General features: G+C 45.3%; 1 protein-coding gene across 2 annotated transcripts in view; it reads right to left on the bottom strand.

Annotated features, from left to right (window-relative positions):
• Positions 1 to 2,411: 2,411 nt before the first annotated feature.
• ACSL5 (acyl-CoA synthetase long chain family member 5) overlaps positions 2,412 to 17,482 on the bottom strand; it is a 65,404-nt gene continuing 50,333 nt past the window's right edge. For both annotated transcript variants that reach the window (XM_064488409.1, XM_010983251.3), the window contains exons 7-22: positions 16,351 to 16,529; positions 15,556 to 15,588; positions 15,416 to 15,467; positions 14,537 to 14,610; positions 14,112 to 14,189; positions 12,291 to 12,425; positions 11,000 to 11,134; positions 10,411 to 10,506; positions 7,976 to 8,048; positions 7,605 to 7,693; positions 7,186 to 7,302; positions 5,542 to 5,685; positions 4,805 to 4,906; positions 4,265 to 4,336; positions 3,752 to 3,898; positions 2,412 to 2,682 (exon numbers count right to left, since the gene is read on the bottom strand). In XM_064488409.1, the coding sequence (XP_064344479.1) occupies positions 3,758 to 3,898; positions 4,265 to 4,336; positions 4,805 to 4,906; positions 5,542 to 5,685; positions 7,186 to 7,302; positions 7,605 to 7,693; positions 7,976 to 8,048; positions 10,411 to 10,506; positions 11,000 to 11,134; positions 12,291 to 12,425; positions 14,112 to 14,189; positions 14,537 to 14,610; positions 15,416 to 15,467; positions 15,556 to 15,588; positions 16,351 to 16,529 (1,520 nt within the window). In that variant the 3' untranslated portion in view covers positions 2,412 to 2,682; positions 3,752 to 3,757. The remainder of the gene's footprint in view (positions 2,683 to 3,751; positions 3,899 to 4,264; positions 4,337 to 4,804; positions 4,907 to 5,541; positions 5,686 to 7,185; positions 7,303 to 7,604; positions 7,694 to 7,975; positions 8,049 to 10,410; positions 10,507 to 10,999; positions 11,135 to 12,290; positions 12,426 to 14,111; positions 14,190 to 14,536; positions 14,611 to 15,415; positions 15,468 to 15,555; positions 15,589 to 16,350; positions 16,530 to 17,482) is intronic.

Here is a 17,482-nt window from a genome sequence, read left to right as displayed (position 1 = left end):
TCCCAGCAATGCATTCCCCTCATCACCCAAGCTATATGCTCTAGGGGTTCCCCCTAAGAGTGCTGCATGGGTCCTTCTGTTGTGGCAGGCTCTGTGGGTGGTCTGGTAGGCTTGGTTGGCCCCTAGTCTGGTTGGATGCGAGGCCCTGCCTTGTGCAGATGCTGCTGGCTGCTCTTTAGTGGAGCATGGCCATGATTTGGCAGGTTGTGGAATTTTAGGGGGTCCCAGAGGTAGTCTGGTGCACTGGTGGGCAGAGTCACGGCCCTGAAGACTCTAGGGCTATTGCCCACCCACTGGCAGGTGAAGCCAGATCCTGGGGTTAATGCTGGACCACTGGCAGGCAGAGCTGGTTCCTGGAGTCTGGCTGCAGAGTCCAGGGATCCCAGAGCTTGCTTCAGATCATTGGTGGCGAGTGCTGGTTTGGTTCCCTACACAACTGGGTACAGGGTCAGGGGTGTCCCGAAGGTTGTGTTGGCCTGTTAGTTGGCAGGGCCAGGGCCTGGCTGGTTCCAGGGTAGGGTCTGGCCTAAGTTGTGGGTTTGTAGTTTTCTTGCTTCCAGTGTCTGTTCCTTCTTGGGTGAGGCTCATTCAGAGGCTCATGCAGGCTTCCTGGGGAAGGGGACCAGTGCCTGCCCACTAGTGGGTAGAGCTGGGTCTTGGCCCTCACAGGCTGAGCCATGTCTAGGGGCATGTCTGGAGGTGGCTGTGGGCTCTTTGGTCTTTAGGCAGCCTGTCTCCTGATGGGTGGGGCTGTGTTCCACCCACTTGGTTGTTGGGCCTGAGGCATCCCAGCACTGGATCCTATAGGCTGTTGGTTGGGGCCAGGTGTTGGTGCTAATGAGCCAGTATGGCAGCTGCCAGGAGTGTTCACACAGTTGAATGTTCCCCTGTGTGTCTACCACCAGTGACCACGTCCCCAGGGTGAGTTGTACCCACCCCTCGCCTCTCCAGGAGACTCCAAGAACAGCAGGTAGGTCTGGCTAGGCTCCTATCAAATTATTGCTTTCGCCCTGGGTCCTAGTGTGTGCAGGATTTTGTAGGCCCTCTTTAAGAGTCGTCTCTATTTTCCCCAGTCTTGTGATCCTGCAGTTAAACCCCGCTGGCCTTCAAAGCCAAATGCTCTGGGGGCTTATCTTCCTGGTGCTGGACCCCCAGGCTGGGGAGTCTGATGTGGAGCTCAGAACTCACTCCTGTGGGAGAACCTCTGCAATGTAATTATTCTCCAGTCTGTGGGTTGCCCACCCGGGGTTGTGTGGGATCTGATTATATCATGAGTCCAACCCTCCTACTGTCTCATTGTGGTTCCTTCTTTATGTGTTTAATTGTAGAAGATATTTTCTGATAGTTTCCAGTTTTTTTCATTAATGGTTGTGATTCTGGTGTGCTCATGAAAGGAGGTGAGTTTGGGCTCTTTCTACTCCGCCGTTTTGGCTGCTCTGTAGGGGACTTACAACCTAGTGATGTCACACTGCTCATGTACACTTGAATCTATCCAAACCTGAAGCTTATGAGTGGTAGGTTCTAGGCTGGCGGCCTGGATGCTTAACGTCGGGCTCTTCTGAACACATGAGTAGATTCACAGAAGTCACCTATCCCAATAGCAATTCTTTCCAAGTCAGGGAACTTGAGCTTTGGGGGTCTGGCGTCTAACAGTTGACAATAAGGGAAGGGCACTTGGGGACTGAGCAGTGAGTGAAACACAAGTCTGCCCCATTCCAGTGAGAGCCAGAGTGGCAGACAGACAGTGAATGAAAATATATGTCAGATGGAGTCATGTATTAAGAAAGCAGGTGGGACAGTCTGATGGAGGTGACACTGGAAGCAGATGAGGGGACAAGTCACATGCCTCCGGGAGTACGTGTATTTTAGGCAGAGGGAACAGCCAAAACAACAGGCTGTTGGAGGCACAGGAAGGCGGCCGGTGTGGTCCAGCTGGAGTGAGTGAGGGGCAGTGGGAGGAGGCCAAAGAGGCAACGGGAGTGAGACCACGGAGGGGAATTCATTCCTGCCTGCCTTTTGTTTCAGACACCCAAGAATGGACACTGCTTCAGCTTCTCTGGGCTCAAGGTCTAGAAAGAACATCAAGGAACATTCTCCTTAATTCCAGTTCCAGGACAGAAAGGAACAGTGTTCAAGACTATTAAGACGTCCTGGTCCTCGAGGTGGTGACCAAACTTGGTTGCATACTAGAACCACCTGAGGACCTTTTAACAATCCCAATGCCCAGGCTGTGCCCCAGACCGTGTTAATCTGAATCCCTGAAGTGTCACCCAGACATCAGTGTATTTTTAAGCTCCCAGGTAATCCCAGTGTTTAGCCAAGTTTGAGGGCCACTAGCTCACATGACTGCTAAGGGGTCCTGTCTTAGGCCAGTTCTCATCACGGCCTACAAAGAAACGCGCACCACATCCTAAGTTACCTGCGATAGTTTATTTTAAGCGCTGCACACTTACAAATGGGAGCAACCCATGTTGAACGGGGGTTAGGCACAGCAGGAACTGGGGTCCAGGGGAGGGAAGAGGAGTTCCTTCCCGGAAGGTCAGCCTGTCACGCAGGCTTCGTGCTTGCCCGTAGGTCTTTGTTCCCAGTTCAGGAGGTTGTTGCTTGGTGCCTGCTTCGTTTACCGGAAAACTTGACATGAGTTTCAACTCCTTCCCCCTCAGCTTCCAGCTCTGCAGCAAACTGTTGGGAACAGATCCAGTCACCAGATATACTGTAGAGAACACTTCCAGAACATTGTTTTTGGACAAAAGGTCAGAGGCCCAGTTTTTAAGTCTCTCAGAGAAACTAGAGTTTAGGAAATGTTCAGTGTAATCAAACTTTTCCCTTCTGTGCACAGACTTTCGTGGACACAGAAGTACACAAAAGAAATCTTTCTCACAGATTTGATGACTATTAGTGATAGCTTAAAACTCGACTTAAAATTTTAGTGGTTATCGGGGGAGGGTATAGCTCAGTGGTAGAGTGCATGCTTAGCATGCACGAGGTCCTGGGTTCAATCCCCAGTACCTCCATTAAAAATAAATAAACCTAATTACTTCCCCCCAAAAAAGATTAAACATTAAAAAAATGTTTTAAAAAATGTTAGTGGTTTTGTGGAATAGTTAGAAAACATGAACAGCTTTTCAGAACTTGAAGTTCTCTTAATTTGAACACTGGAATGCCTGAGTGTTGAGACTGCCAACAAGTTAGGTTCACTGTAAAACAAGGAAGAAGTCACAAAGGGTCACTTTGGCCCTTGAACCTAGTTATCACTTACAAGGGTTGGAGATCATGAGGAAGGGACAGAGACTACACATGGACCTTGACGAAAGGTACCTTGATAAAAGTAGCCCTAAAACCTAATGCCAGCAACATGTAAGATGGAAAGACAAGAGTTCTTTAGTTCAAGGCTAAGTTTCCACATGGTAAGTCTCACTTAATACTTTTTTAAAAGCCCTAAAACTATGGTCAGTAGTTTAGTAGGTAAAACAACAGACAGGAGAAAAGACAAAAAAACGAATGGAAGATCAGTTTTTAACCCACACTCCCACGAGGCGGCTACCCGAGCCCCGCCCAGCCGTAAGTACCCTCCCCTACTCCTGGACGTTCTCTCGTACAGACTGCTGACACCCCGCCCAGCCGTAAGTACCCTCCCCTACTCCTGGACGTTCTCGTACAGACTGCTGACACCCCGCCCAGCCGTAAGTACCTTCCCCTACTCCTGGACGTTCTCACACAGACTGCTGATACCCCGCCCAGCCGTAAGTACCTTCCCCTACTCCTGGACGTTCTCGTACAGACTGCTGATTTGAGCCCGAAAGTACTTGGAAAGCTCTCCCCGCTTTGCTTTCATGGTTGGTGTCAAGAGCCCATTTTCAATGGAAAACGGCTCTGGATGAAGAAAGATGCTTTTGACCTGGAAGAGAAGGTGTATGTGTTAATTAGGGACTTGGACTGTCCTGCAGAGCCCTCAGTGCTATGTGAAGAACCTTAATGACTAGTTCCCCTTATAAACGTGGGGTTGATGAAGTGGGAGGTAAGTGCCCAGCCCCACACACTTCCAATTTGGGAGAGAAATGAGTGGAGAAGGGGAATCAGTAGTGAGCAGCGTAAAGGGACCGTACAGGTGGCGGCAAAGTTCAGGGCCATCTGTAGTTCATGGGTTGACGGTACATCTAAAATCAGTTCCCTGGAAACTACTTTTAAACCCCACTGGATAAAAGCGAACTTTAAAACTTCCTAGTGTGACTTGAGAGACCAGGGTAACACCAGTAGTACACACCTGTTCAAAGGATTTAAGGCCTCCTTCTTTCCCAATTTTCTGCAAGTCTTCTAAAATGGCTTCCTTTACAATCTGAGAATATAAAGCAGGGCATAAAGCATGGCTGTTGAAAAAGAGCCCAAAGGAAAGGCTGAGCGCAAACCAATTCAAGTGCCTACAAAGCTCATCAGGATAAAAGCAGGATATAGGGGTATGGACAGGCACACGTGAAACCGACATGTGGCTCAAATTAAAAAATTAACGGGAAGAAAACACAAATCTCAGTGGTAATGGGTTTTCTCTGGATGGCATATTTTAATTCCCACTTTTCCAATTATTTTTTTCCACAATGCACGTTACTATAAAAAGAACGGGGCTTTTGGTGGTGGTGGTTTTTAAACTCCCCACCCTATCCTGCAGTCTAATTAAAAACCCACCAATCCACACTCAGCAAGAGTCTGTTCCTCCAGAAAGGAGGCTCTGGGAAGCCCGAGCTGGTGGGGCCTCCCCCTCCCACGACGGGCCCATGGCGGTGCATATGCTTTCCTAAGGGAGACTTACCTGGCTTTGGCACAGTTCCTCAAAAGAGCCCTTCACCCCAAGTTTGGCTGCAAATGAGGGAAGCACATCTGGGTCAGGAACCACCACTCCCACTAGGACTGACTGTGGAAAGAAAACGGTCATGTGAATGCACGCAGCACTGCCTCCAGGTGGGGAAAGAAAGGAGTTACATCTTCTTTAACACCTGATACTTCCCAAGCCCTCAAATTCAGTGCTACTGGCATCCTATTCTTCTCTCACGATTATTTCAAACCCACATAGAACTCAAATCCCATTTTCCCATTCAACATCTCTACAAAGATGTTCTACTCAAATCTGATTGTTCAAAAAGAAGTGGCACTCAACATTAAGCGTCAAGCTTCTCCGGCCTGTCCCTATGAACCCTCCCCAACTCCCAAGAAGCTGAATTTAAGCTCAGCAGTATAAACAGCCTGTGCCAGAGGAAATCCTATTGTGGTGGAAATGAAGTGCACCGTGGGGCTCTTTTTTTTAACTGAATGGCTACCCTTTCACAGAATTGTTCTAACAATCCTACTGACGTGTTTTACAGAGACCATCATAGTTTCAAAACAAACTCTTTTTTCCCATTATATTGCCTTATTTGAGGTTTGGAGTGTGGCTTCATTTCTTTAGTTTTATAAGCTCAGATCTTCTCGTTCTAAACCCACCTACACAGATTTCCTGTAGTTACAGAAGTCGGCGTGTCTGCCTGAAGGTGGCTGTTGCTAAAACATTACCCTTAAGCTTTCCCCATGTACAAAAATCTGCAACACCGGGCTGCTCCTGATGTAGATATTTTCTATCTTCTCGGGAGCAATGTACTCTCCTTGGGCCAGCTTGAAGATGTTCTTTTTTCGGTCAATGATCTTCAGAGTCCCATTCTGTAAGAGACGGAGAGAGAAGAGCATGAGTGTCGCTGAGCCCCGCTGGGTGATGTCAGTGGGGAGAGGTGAAGCCCAGAATAGCTCCCCTCTTTCAACAAGACCTCTCCATCAACTTCTGAGCAATCTTTCATTTCTCTTTCTTGGCTTTAGGGGAAGGGGAGGGAGGCAGCTTTCATCCAAACCTGTCTATACCTCATGTCTCTGTGAAGACTCAATGGACAACTTTGGGAAAAGTCCCCTGGACCCACTTGGGATTATGTAAATGGTTGTCTCATCCAACGGAGACATTCTGCAGCTCCGTAGTTTAATTTCCAATTACTCCACTTCCAGAACTCTCAGGAATGGGGAAGGTGTTGTCTTTTATTAAGACTTTTGAATTAGATCTCCCCCTCCTCGGCACCCTTTTCTGTTTGTGTTTCCTTCCTGTTGGCTCTGGGAGCAGGCTCTGGAGCGCCACTGTGTCACTGCTAATGGAGCAAGTAGTCACTGCGCTTGTGAGGACAGAAGCAGGGCTGGGGAGGGCTCTGACCGGCCGCCAGAGGTCATTGGCAGCTTCATTTCTCTGGGCTAATTGGTCTGAGGAGCTTAGGTTTTTAGAGATTTGAACTGTTGGATTGGGACAAGGGGCAAATGCAAGCCACATGATCACACCCTAAGTAGGGCAGCAGACTGCACCAACCCTGGAACCATCAACAAGGCCGGCTCAAGAAATTAGCCATCAATTCACCCTAAAAGATGTTGCCTGGAAGTGATTAGTGAGGCTCAGCCCTTTCTAACTCCAGTGTGAAGACCCATCCATTGCATACACGGTAGGCTGATAAAACCCTTGTTCCAGAGAAACAGATATGTTAGCAAAATACGACTAGACCCAAATCTACGAAATAACGTCATTGCGACCAATGTTCTTGGAGGTCCTGTTGTCAAACATTCCTTGACTATCACTTACATCTTGAGAATATTTGAGCAAGAGGGGAGTTTTAAGATCTGGTTACATTCCCGCCTCCCCAGCGCGCAGTAGACAAAAACTTTTCAGAGGAGACTGCTTGAAAAACCTCCCGCAGGCGTTCTGCAGCTCCATGTTACCTTGCAGTCATTTTCCCTCTTCTTGGGAAAACAAACGGGGTTGACAGAGACTATTTACTGCTGATTGCCTGTCAGCAAGCTATGCTTTAAAAAGCAAATGTCCCAGTGTCTTCCACCAAGAGAGGCACAAGCTAGCCTCTGCATACACCGAGCTTCACAATCCTGTGTCCTTGTTCTGATATGTCTCTATTAAGTGGGAGAAACATATCCCTTTGAAACTCATAAAAGGCAAAGGTTATAGACCCATGGAGTTATCAAACCACAATTTCTGCCTCAGGAAAAGTTAAAAAACAAAACAACAACAAAACAGAATACTACACTTCTTCTTTGGAAAAGGCACCTAATTTTTCTTTGTCTTTAAGCAGATCTATTCCATTGTCAGGGGACTTTCAGAAGTTCTGAAGAACTACCCACCGGGAGCCAGCGACCGATGTCTCCTGTGTGAAGCCAGCCATTCTTGTCCAAGGCCTCCTCCGTCTTCTCGGGGTCCTTCAGGTATCCTTTGAACACATTGACGCCCTTGATGCAGATCTGCACATAAGAAGGGACAGGTGGTGACAACAGCAGAGGCTGCTAACCCTGCCTGGCTCGGGTTCTTTACAGAACACCTACTCCCACCTTTCATTACTTGATGGTTCCCACTATAGTGTTAAGAACACCAGATTTTACTCTCCACTGTGGAGGATAGGAATGTTAGGCTCCGAGACTTTCAGGCCCTTGCTACAGATCTCAAAAGGAGTCAAACCCAAGCCTGCTTCCAACTGTGTGCTTTTCCAGATACAAATATCCCCACTGTGATGCCTGGAAGGGACTGCCACGCACAGCCTACCCACCTCTCCTTCGTTGTTCACTGAAAAGTAGTTCATGTCGGCCACATCTTCCAGCTTCACATGATTGCAACCCATGGGGACACCGACGTGGCCTAGAACACACCACACTGGGTCAACCAGGATACCGCAAAACAGTGATGATTCCAGGCATATTTCAGAGATATTTATGGATTGACTCTAAAAGAATCAAACTGAAAAGTCATCTGGTACCCATGCTGGAGAGCCAAGATGGGAAGGCCTGGATCAAAACTTGGAAGTTTGGCATCTGCCACATTCATCCAGAACATTGAGGTTATCTAAACTCCTAAGTCCTAGTTCAGTTAGAATCCTTCTCCCAACCACCGCACCTCCTGCCTAGGAGACAAAGAACCTACCTGATGTCCAGTCCCCAGGTGATGTAATTGTACAGCCAGCAGTGCATTCTGTTTGACCATAAGCTTCAAACACCTGCACAGACCAAAGAAGGGCTTTGAGACTGACTCAAGATAAAGCAGGAGCTGGCCATGCCCTGTGGCAAGACAAGAGGAATGCAGGCTTTCTCAGGGCTGACGGCCACTTAGTGTCTTCGTACCTTGACTTATGCCTGAGCTGCTAAGTCTTTACAACTGTGGATTCACTCAAAAACCAAAAGGGTCCAGAAATAGACCAAGTACTGCAGGCAGTGGCATGTCATGAGCAGAGTTGGTGGAAAAGGAGAGCATGGCATTTCTGGGAGGCATGTGGCAATAGGACCCTTCTGACCTATTGGTTTTAGGAGCTGAGGGAAAGGAACATATTAAGAATGGTCAAGAACATATATCTGGAGAAAACTCTAATTCAAAAAGATACATGCACCCCCAATGTTTATATATATATATATATATATATATATATATATATACACACACACACACAATAGCCAAAACATGGAAGCAACCTAAATGTCCATCAACAGATGACTGGATAAAGAAGCTGTGGTATATTTATACAATGGAATACTACTCAGCCATAAAAAAGAATGAATTAACACCATTTGCAGCAACATGGATGGACCTGGAAATTGTCATTCTAAGTGAAGTAAGCCAGGAAGAGAAAGAAAAATGCCATATGATATTGCTTATACGTGGAATCTAAAAAAAGAAAGAAGACACTAATGAACTTATCTACATAACAGAAACAGATTCACAGACATAGTAAACAATCTTATGGTTACAACAGGGAAAGGGGGTGGGAAAGAACAAATTGGGAGTTTGAGATTTGCAAATATTAACTAGTATATATAAAATAGCTAAACAACAAGTTTTTACTGTATAGCACAGGGAACTATATTCAATATCTTGTAGTAACCTATGGTGGAAAAGAATATGGAAACAAAACAAAACAACAGAATGGCCAAGAGGATGCTAGTTGGAAAGAATAGAGGGACTCTGGCCTCGACATCAATTCAGAATCCTTTCTGATGGTGGTTACACACACAGGGGACCCAGTGAGGACCACCATCTATTTCATTCATGTTGTGCGTGTTGGCCCAATGAATGAACTAGTTAGCCATTTGGAGGAAAAAAAATATGAGACAATATCCAAGCTCAAGCCCCTTTATTAAATTCCAGATGGAGCAGAGACTTAATTGGAAAAAAGTAAAGCCATAAGGTTACCAGAAAAATCTGGGTAAAAACAGTTTTATGAACTATTTGAGGGTGAGGAGGCCTGTCTAAACAATTAAAACACACACACACACACACACACACAGAGAGAGAAAAGATGAATCCGTTGACTGCATAAATATTTGAAACTTGTATATAGCAATACCCAGTGCAAAAAGATGAGACCAGGAAAAATATTCCTAACGTGAGAAAGACTGATTTTATTGCTATGCGAGGAATTCCAGGAGAGCAAGGTGAAAGGGAACCAAACTGTCCTCTGCCCATTTTCCTATAAGGAAGCAATAGAGTGACGCACTGAAGAAGTACAAGTGCCGATAAGCAACAGAAGAGATGTTCAGTGCGGATAAAAGAAGCAGAGCTACAGTAAGACTTTTCATGTATCTGCTTGTCTAAGATGCAAATGACTGAAAAAAGCCTGTCCCTCACAGAAATGTGAGGATGTCAGGTCTGGTGCATTATTTGCAGGAATGTCTCAAAAAGATCTTTCTGAAGGGAAGTATGATAATCTACATTAACATGTTTTAAAAAACCCCATATACTTTGACCCAATAATCCCCACTTCCAAGGAGTTATCCTAAATTGATAATTGTGTAAGTATACACAAGTCTCCTTATCACTTCACTGATTATAACAGCAGAAAGAAAGAAAGAAAGAAAGAAAGAAAGAAAGAAAGAAAGAAAGAAAGAAAGAAAGAAAAGAAGGGAGGAAGGGAGGAAGAAAAGAAGGGAGGGAGGGAGGAAGAAAGAAAGAAAGAGAAGGAAAGGAAAGGAAAAGGAAAAGGGAAGGGAGGGAAGAAAAAAGAAAAGAAAAAAGAAAAGAAAAGAAAGGAAGAAAGGTAAACAGCTCAAGTGTCCCTCAAAAGGAGGCTAGTTATTTAGGTACACTCAGTAAACTACTATAAAACCATCAAAATGATGCAGAAGTTTATTCAGCAAGGAGCAGTGTAGATGGGGCACTGCTTTGCAAGTAGTTAGAACACTGACACCATTTGTGAAAAGATTTCTGTACAGAGACACATAGGTGACTGGAGATATTTTCTCATGACTGAGATTTCGGCTGACTTTCTCTTTGGCACTTGTCAGTTGCGTTTTCATTTTCATTTAAATAGTGAGCTTTATTTGTGCAGAAGTGAAATAAGCTATCATCAGAAAAGGTGCTTGGCTTACCGGACATCCCATCGCTGCCCGGAGGAACGTCAAGACGGGAGAGGAGATGGGCGCAGCTCCGGTGACCAGAAAGCGAACCTTCCCGCCCAGGCTCTCCTGTTTGGTAGAAACAAAAGACCTGCTGAAACCTCTTCCTTTGGCTTTAATTTCCTGCACTGCAAAAACAAAAGCCTACCTACCCGGTATTGTCATGAGAATTAAACCTGTTAATTTACAAAGCACTTAGAATTTAGGGCCTGGCATTGTGGAAAAGAACTTAAAATCTTAGCTATTACTGTTAGCATCATCCATAGCTAGGACCAGACCTGCAATTTTCTTTTTCAATTTCTTCAAATTACCTATAATTTCAACAAACCATTTAAGAGAATGAGAGTGCTAGAACCTAAGTAAAATCCATTTTCCGCTTTTTGACCAATTCCCTTCAGTGACAAAGTTGTCCAAGGGAGATCTCAAAAGGTGAATGAACACAGAAAATGTGAAAGGCTATCAGTTAAAGAGAAGCTTGACCATCAAAGGAAAAGCAAAGGAGGCTGAGTCAGTGGGCAGTGCAGACACTCACCCGGCTCTGTCCAGGATCCACCCAACGTACCTGGATCTTTGAAAAGATGAGCTTGTCCCAGAAGCTGTCGCGTCTGATGATACCCCTTTTCACTTCACTGAGTTTATAGGAAATGGCCAAGTTCAACAAGAACTTCTTCAAGGGTGTCCTGGCTTCATTTTGCACCTGCAGGGAGATAGCTCCTCTTAGCTGGAAACCTATTGTAGATAGGATGGTGCCTCCTAGCTTCGTAAGGAAGTGGCTCTCATTCATGAACTGATTTGCTGAATAATCGCGAGCCCACACTTAGAAAGCAGTCAACTTAATACATACACGCAGAGCTCCAGCTCCTCCAGATTCCTTGTCCTTAGCAAACATCTTTGACAACTGAGAGAAGCATGTCCTCAAAAAATAGTCAGCATTGGGAGAGGGAAGGGAAAGAGCTCAGTGGCAGAGGCAGGCCTAGCATGCACGAGGTCCTGGGTTCAGTCTCCAGGACCTCCGTTAAAAAAAAAAAAGGTAGCATCTATCTACAGAGTCACATAGGGGTACTAATTGAACGGCTCATTGAATACCATGTATCATGTGTGTGTGTGCATGTCCTATCTAATATTACAAAGAAAACATCTCCTTGACTATTTTTGAAGATCGCTAGGGCACCCATTTATTGTTTTCAAGATTGATAAATAAAGGCGAAAAAATCAAATATCTGTCATGCCTTTATGGAAGAATCTCAGCTAATGCAGGCAAGAAAAATGACTGAATTAGAAAAACCACCAACCCCAAGGAAAAGAGTGATCTCTTTAGTAACAGCTATAACCATTCCATGGCAGTGGGATTCTGGCCTGACCCCTTAATAGATGTGACTCTGGCCAAGTTATTTAACCTCCAAGGTTCAGTCTCCTCATCTGCCAGTTATAGATAATCAGCGTAGGCATGACTTCCTGTGCTTTTACAGGGAATAAATGACGGAATGCACATGACATGTTTACCGTTGGGCCTGGCCCCTCAGCAAGAAGCACACTAACCAGTAGGTGTAATGAGATCAGAGTAACAACTTCCCAGCAAGTCAGCTGAATTTTGAGGGGGTCCCCAGGTCTCTGAACTGAGCCCTTTCTCCAGATCAGTTCTAGGTAATCTCATCCAGGGGAAAGAGGGGTTCATTGGTTATGGTTTTCACGGCTGCAATTGTGTATACGGCTGTAACCAGATGCTCGTAGCGGGTTGGGGGTGGAAACAGAGCACGTTTTTTAGCAACAGAGTCCCTGAGAGCCTCAGTCAGGCCTAAGCCACAGGCAATTCCTTCATCTCGGGGCCGGCCCAGCAGAAGCAAGGCTAGTACCTTGTCGTAGACCCTGTTAAGGAGTCGCGGCACCGCGGGAAACAACGTGGGCCTCAGAGTCTTCATGTCATCAGGCAGCAACCTAATATCTCCTTGGAAGAATCCAACTTTGGCTCCAGAAGAGAACACAACAGCCTACAAGCAAAACCAAAGAACAGTGCTCAGAGCCCAAGGACCACTTCAGGTGGGGTCTGTTTTGGACAGAACTGAGGAACTAATTCAACATCCATGGGCACTTTTCTATGTACAGAGCCCCCTACCCCTAACATTTCAGGTGTCCAGAACTCTGAGACCCTACCCAATAGACGGGGTGGAAACTCACTTCTGCCGAGGTATCAGGACAGGTAAGACAGACTGTAAGGCTGCAGGTGCACCTTTACTCCACCCACAGCTCTGGGTGAGTGACCAAGGCATCATCCTTTGTAAGAGACCATTTGTTACATAGCACTTAGAAAAAACACTGCCAATTAAACTAGAACACACCTACAAGTAAGACCATCTCAATTTCAGAAATGGTAAAATGTGAAAAAATAGACTCTTACATAGAAGCACTATTTACAATAGCCAAGACATGGAAACAACCTAAATGTCCATCGACAGATGACCGGATAAAGAAGTTGTGGTATATTTATACAACAGAATACTACTCAGCCATAAATAAGAATTTAAAAATGCCATTTGTAGCAACATGAATGGACCTGGAGATTGTCATTCTAAGTGAAGTAAGCCAGAAAAAGAAAGAAAAATACCACATGATATCACTTATATGTGCAATCTTAAAAACGGACACAAATGAACTTATTTACAAAATAGAAACAGACTCACAGACCTAGGAAAAAAACTTATGGTTACCAGAAGTGAAAGAGGGTAGGGAGGGATAAAGTGGGAGTTTGGGACTTGCAGATATTAACTACTATGTATAAAATAGATAAACAACAAGTTTCTTCTGCATAGCACAGGAAACTATATTTAGTATCTTGTAGTATCCTATAATGAAAAAGAATATGAAAAGGAATATATGTATGTATATGTATGACTGACACATTGTGCTGTGTACCAGAAACTGACACAACATTGTAAACTGACTGTATTTCAATTTAAAAAATAGACTTCTTAGATTTGATATTTTATTAATCAGATATCAACACGTTAGCCCAAGGAACTGAATCTTCCATTTTGGCACTTCATGCAACAACAGACAGGCTGGTTGAAAAGCATGCAAGTGGGGAGCAGAGAAAGGGTTTTTCCATCCACACTTTTACCCGTGCTTTTACCTTCTGTTCTCAAATCAGCCTCATAATAGCCTGAAAAGCCTGCTGCCCACTCACAGAAGGCCAGCTCTCTCCCCGGGAGCAAACAATCCCGGGGAGCTCCACCTTCCACACTCCACACACCTCACCCAGATCAAATGCTCCTTCTCTGCCCCTCTGTGGGGAACTTCCTCTTCTCCAACCCTAGAGCTTTTCAAAAAATTCTAACCTAAACCAAAGGAAAAAGAAGAAACAGTGCCTAAAATCCCAGCTCAGAATTAAGGGTAGATCGTAAGCTCCGGGCTAGGACCTCCCTGGACTCACAGGCAGCCTGTGTGGAGGCAGGAGCAAGTGCTCACCCCTATCGGACACACAGACCCCACAGAGGAAGGCCCTGCGGCAGCTCAGGGGTGATGCCAGGATGAGGACTCAGCTGGGCCAGCTCCCTGCCCATGCCCTTCACGTGAGAGAAAGGACTGTAAATCCTGTAAAGCTGCCTTTTGCAGTGAACATGGGATGGGCAAGTCAGGACCCTCTTTTCACATACCTGCTGGGAATACAGAATCCTTACCTGTACAACCCTCTCAAACATATGAGCCAAGGGGAGGTAGGATATGGCCACATCCTCAGGGGTGGGCTCGAAAGAATACTAGAGATCAGGGAATGGGAGGAAGACAACATTCGATTAATGCCAACTTTCTTTTCCAAAGAAGATTTAAGCACTACTTCTTTCTAGGACCGCCACATACAGTTGCACAAGTGTGCACTGCGCAAATCTAAGAGATGCCCTAACTGCACTGGGTGGAGAGACCGGCAGTGATTCTTAAGAGTAAAACTTGGAAATGCACAGTCCTCCAGAAAAAGATGCACCAGTCTTTGTCAACCCTCGGGCTTTAAACCTGTCATTTTCCCTCTCTGCCTCCTCTAACCTGAAGATTAAAATCTTATGACGGATTCACATTTTAACGAGGGTGTCTTTTTCAGTTGATCACTGACCTCCATAAATCTGAGAAAAGCAGCAACATTTGAAACAACATTTTCATGGGTTATCATGGCTCCTTTGGGGTCACCTGTAGGAAACAAAAGGTGGAAAGATCCGTTATATAGTTAACAGGTTGTCTTTGTCATTGAAGTGAGAGGCTACATTCAACTGGTTCTGTTCCAGGGAACCAAGAGCTTCTCCTGTCGTTTTGTCTTTTTATGAATGATGTATGACTCTGCTTATGAATGATTGATGCCCCCAGAGATTCTACTGCTGAGAGCATCATCAGCCCTCTACTACCACCCAGTGCACAGCCACAATCTCAGATAGCAACACAGTGCAAAAGAAAGATCTAAGTAACCCACCTTGTGCTTTTTTTTTTCTATGTCTAAGACTTCAGACCTAAAAATATGACCTAGCTATCACCTTATAAACTGGGCACAGTGGAACGGAAATAACTACAGGTCATCCAGGGTCACATTACAATTTATTAAGAGATCTAATAGATAGGGAGCGGGGCGGGGCAAGGTGGGGCAGGGCACCCAGCATCTGTGGAGAGTATCACTGGGTTACCTTGACTGGGTGAAACCGTTCCAGTGGTGTCAAAGTGAGAGAATGGTGGGTTGGGGGAAAAAAGTTGACTTGGTGATGCCATCTTTAAGACCCCCGAAATCCATAGCATGTAAACACCTCCCAGTGTGTTCAGTGAAGTTCATTTGCTTGTGGTTAGGTCTCTCTGTGCGGGCAACCATACTCAAAAGTCTTGGGTTGTAAGTCCCCGAGGACAGGGCTCATGGTAGGGTCTATTTACCAGCCCACCAGGAAGGGGTCAGTGACTCAAGCCACGTTTTTGGCTGACCAGGGCCCCCTGGGACAGCTTCCTGGGCACTGACCTGTGGTCCCACTGGTGAAGCAGATGATGCTCAGGTCCTCTGGGGCAGGAGGCTGGAGACAGAAGCACAAGGGCTTAGTCTACCGTGAGCTTTGAAAGTTGAATATGGCAAGACTCAAATTTGAGCAGAAGAAAACTTACCACCGGTTTTCTGAAGTTCTCTTTGCCTAGATTCTACATGAACAGAAAACCATGAAAGAAAGGCATTAGTTGAGATGGACAGACTTGGGACAAACGCAGCCCTCCTTTCCCCTTTCCATGAGAACACTTCTGTAGGAATACAACCCCATTTCCAACCTGGATCAGGCCCAGAAGCCAACATTCAGGCACCATGGAAACCTCAGGGAAGAGCATAAATTTTCCTTAGAATACCAACTCAAGAGGGCAGGTCCCCAATGTCCAAACTTCCCATCAGACTCCCAGGGTTCAGTCATTTGGGGCCATTGCTAAATCTTTTTGAATAATATGAATCTTTGACATTTCAAGACTTACTACCTACCAGTCACTGTCCTGAGGACTATAGATGCTCTCTCGTTTAACTCTTTACAAGTCCTCTGTGAAGGAGGGACAGTTTTACCCTCATTATACAAAGAGGGAAAGGGAGCTGTAATTTGCCCAAGGCCATCTCACTAAGGGATGTGGAGCTGGAATATGAACCTAGAAAGCCTGGCTCCAGGACCACATCCTTGACCACCACTGACCTCTGTATTTATAAATTCTCAACTTGGATGCTGGCCATCGGTCTTTCTCACCCACTAACATGGTTTCTGAGTTGTCTGGGGGAAATTATTCTCAAAGCATCACAGCATGAGTCCAATTTACTCCTCTAGGGCCACCTCTGGAGAACAGCAGTCTGCTCCCTTGTGTAGAAGTCCTGCAAGTTGCCTGTGGCGTCACACGAGACCTTGAACTCTAAGCTGAGTTTCAGATCCTTACCTCGGCATCAAACAGGGATAAGATCTCAACTCCACACTTCTCCCCTCTCTGCTTCAGGTCGTCCTCAAAGGGATCCATGAGGATGATCAGTTTCAGGCCTGGGGTGAGGCCCTTCTCCACGTTCTCAATCAGAACTGATGCCTTCTGGGGCGTATCACAGATCACCGTGGCGATATCAGCTGAAAACAGAAGCAGAGCAGAGGTCACCCTCCTGCTCTGCCATGTACCTGAAGGTCTTGCAAGGAGGAAGAGGTTTTTGAAAGTTTCAAAGCTACTGGGTCCCTAAAGAAGATTATGTCTGCAAATCAGATTTAAAATGTATAAAATCTGAGACATTCCATTGATAATAAATAAGCTTAATTGAAACAGAAATACATAGTTTTCTTGCAAGCTGCCAACAGTTTATAGTTTCTAGCAGAGCCACAAAATTCCTCCTGCTTAGAAACACAGACAACGTGTATAAATCACTTAGATGTGGTCCTGTCAATGTGTTTTATTTTGGGGCGGGGTGAGTGGGGATAAGAAGGGAAAGGAGGGGCAAGGGGGATTTTAGCAGATAAGCATTTTATGATTTTTAGGATTTTTAACGTAAGCATTTGCTTTGATACTTAGTTACATAAACAGAAAACTTCTGATTATGTCTATAGTTCAAATGGGTCTACTCACTGAAGCTATCAGTTCTGTGACAGAAAGTAACATCTGGTATGTGTGTTACTTGCCCATCGAGCCTGAACTGTTTTCTCTTACAATGGTAATTTTCCCTACAGACTCGCAATGGACTTTGGTACCTGATGGTTAACTGTATTGACTTAGAGTTGTAAGAACAGGAAATTTAGCCAGCAGTTTCCCAGTGACATAGTCAATTAAGTGATTTATTCACTAACTCTATGGCCTTTCATCCAATATGGCCAGTGAAAATAGTCTTATCTTTAAACCGTATTGTCATGCTACACCACCTTGAAGCATTTCATTGAAACCTCAATCTGAGTCTCTCCCTGCCTCGTGGGTTTTTTGTAACTTCCCTCTACATTATATCCTAGGTACCACGGGACAAGAAAGACTTGAGCGTTTTTCTGGTGACAGCATTCTAAGTCTGCTAACAAAAGCAGATCTTGAGGAATTACTCAGCATC

The sequence above is a fragment of the Camelus dromedarius genome, chromosome 8 (assembly GCF_036321535.1).
Source record: "Camelus dromedarius isolate mCamDro1 chromosome 8, mCamDro1.pat, whole genome shotgun sequence".
In the NCBI taxonomy this organism is placed as follows: domain Eukaryota; kingdom Metazoa; phylum Chordata; class Mammalia; order Artiodactyla; family Camelidae; genus Camelus; species Camelus dromedarius.
This window is presented reverse-complemented; position numbering and strand designations above follow the sequence as displayed.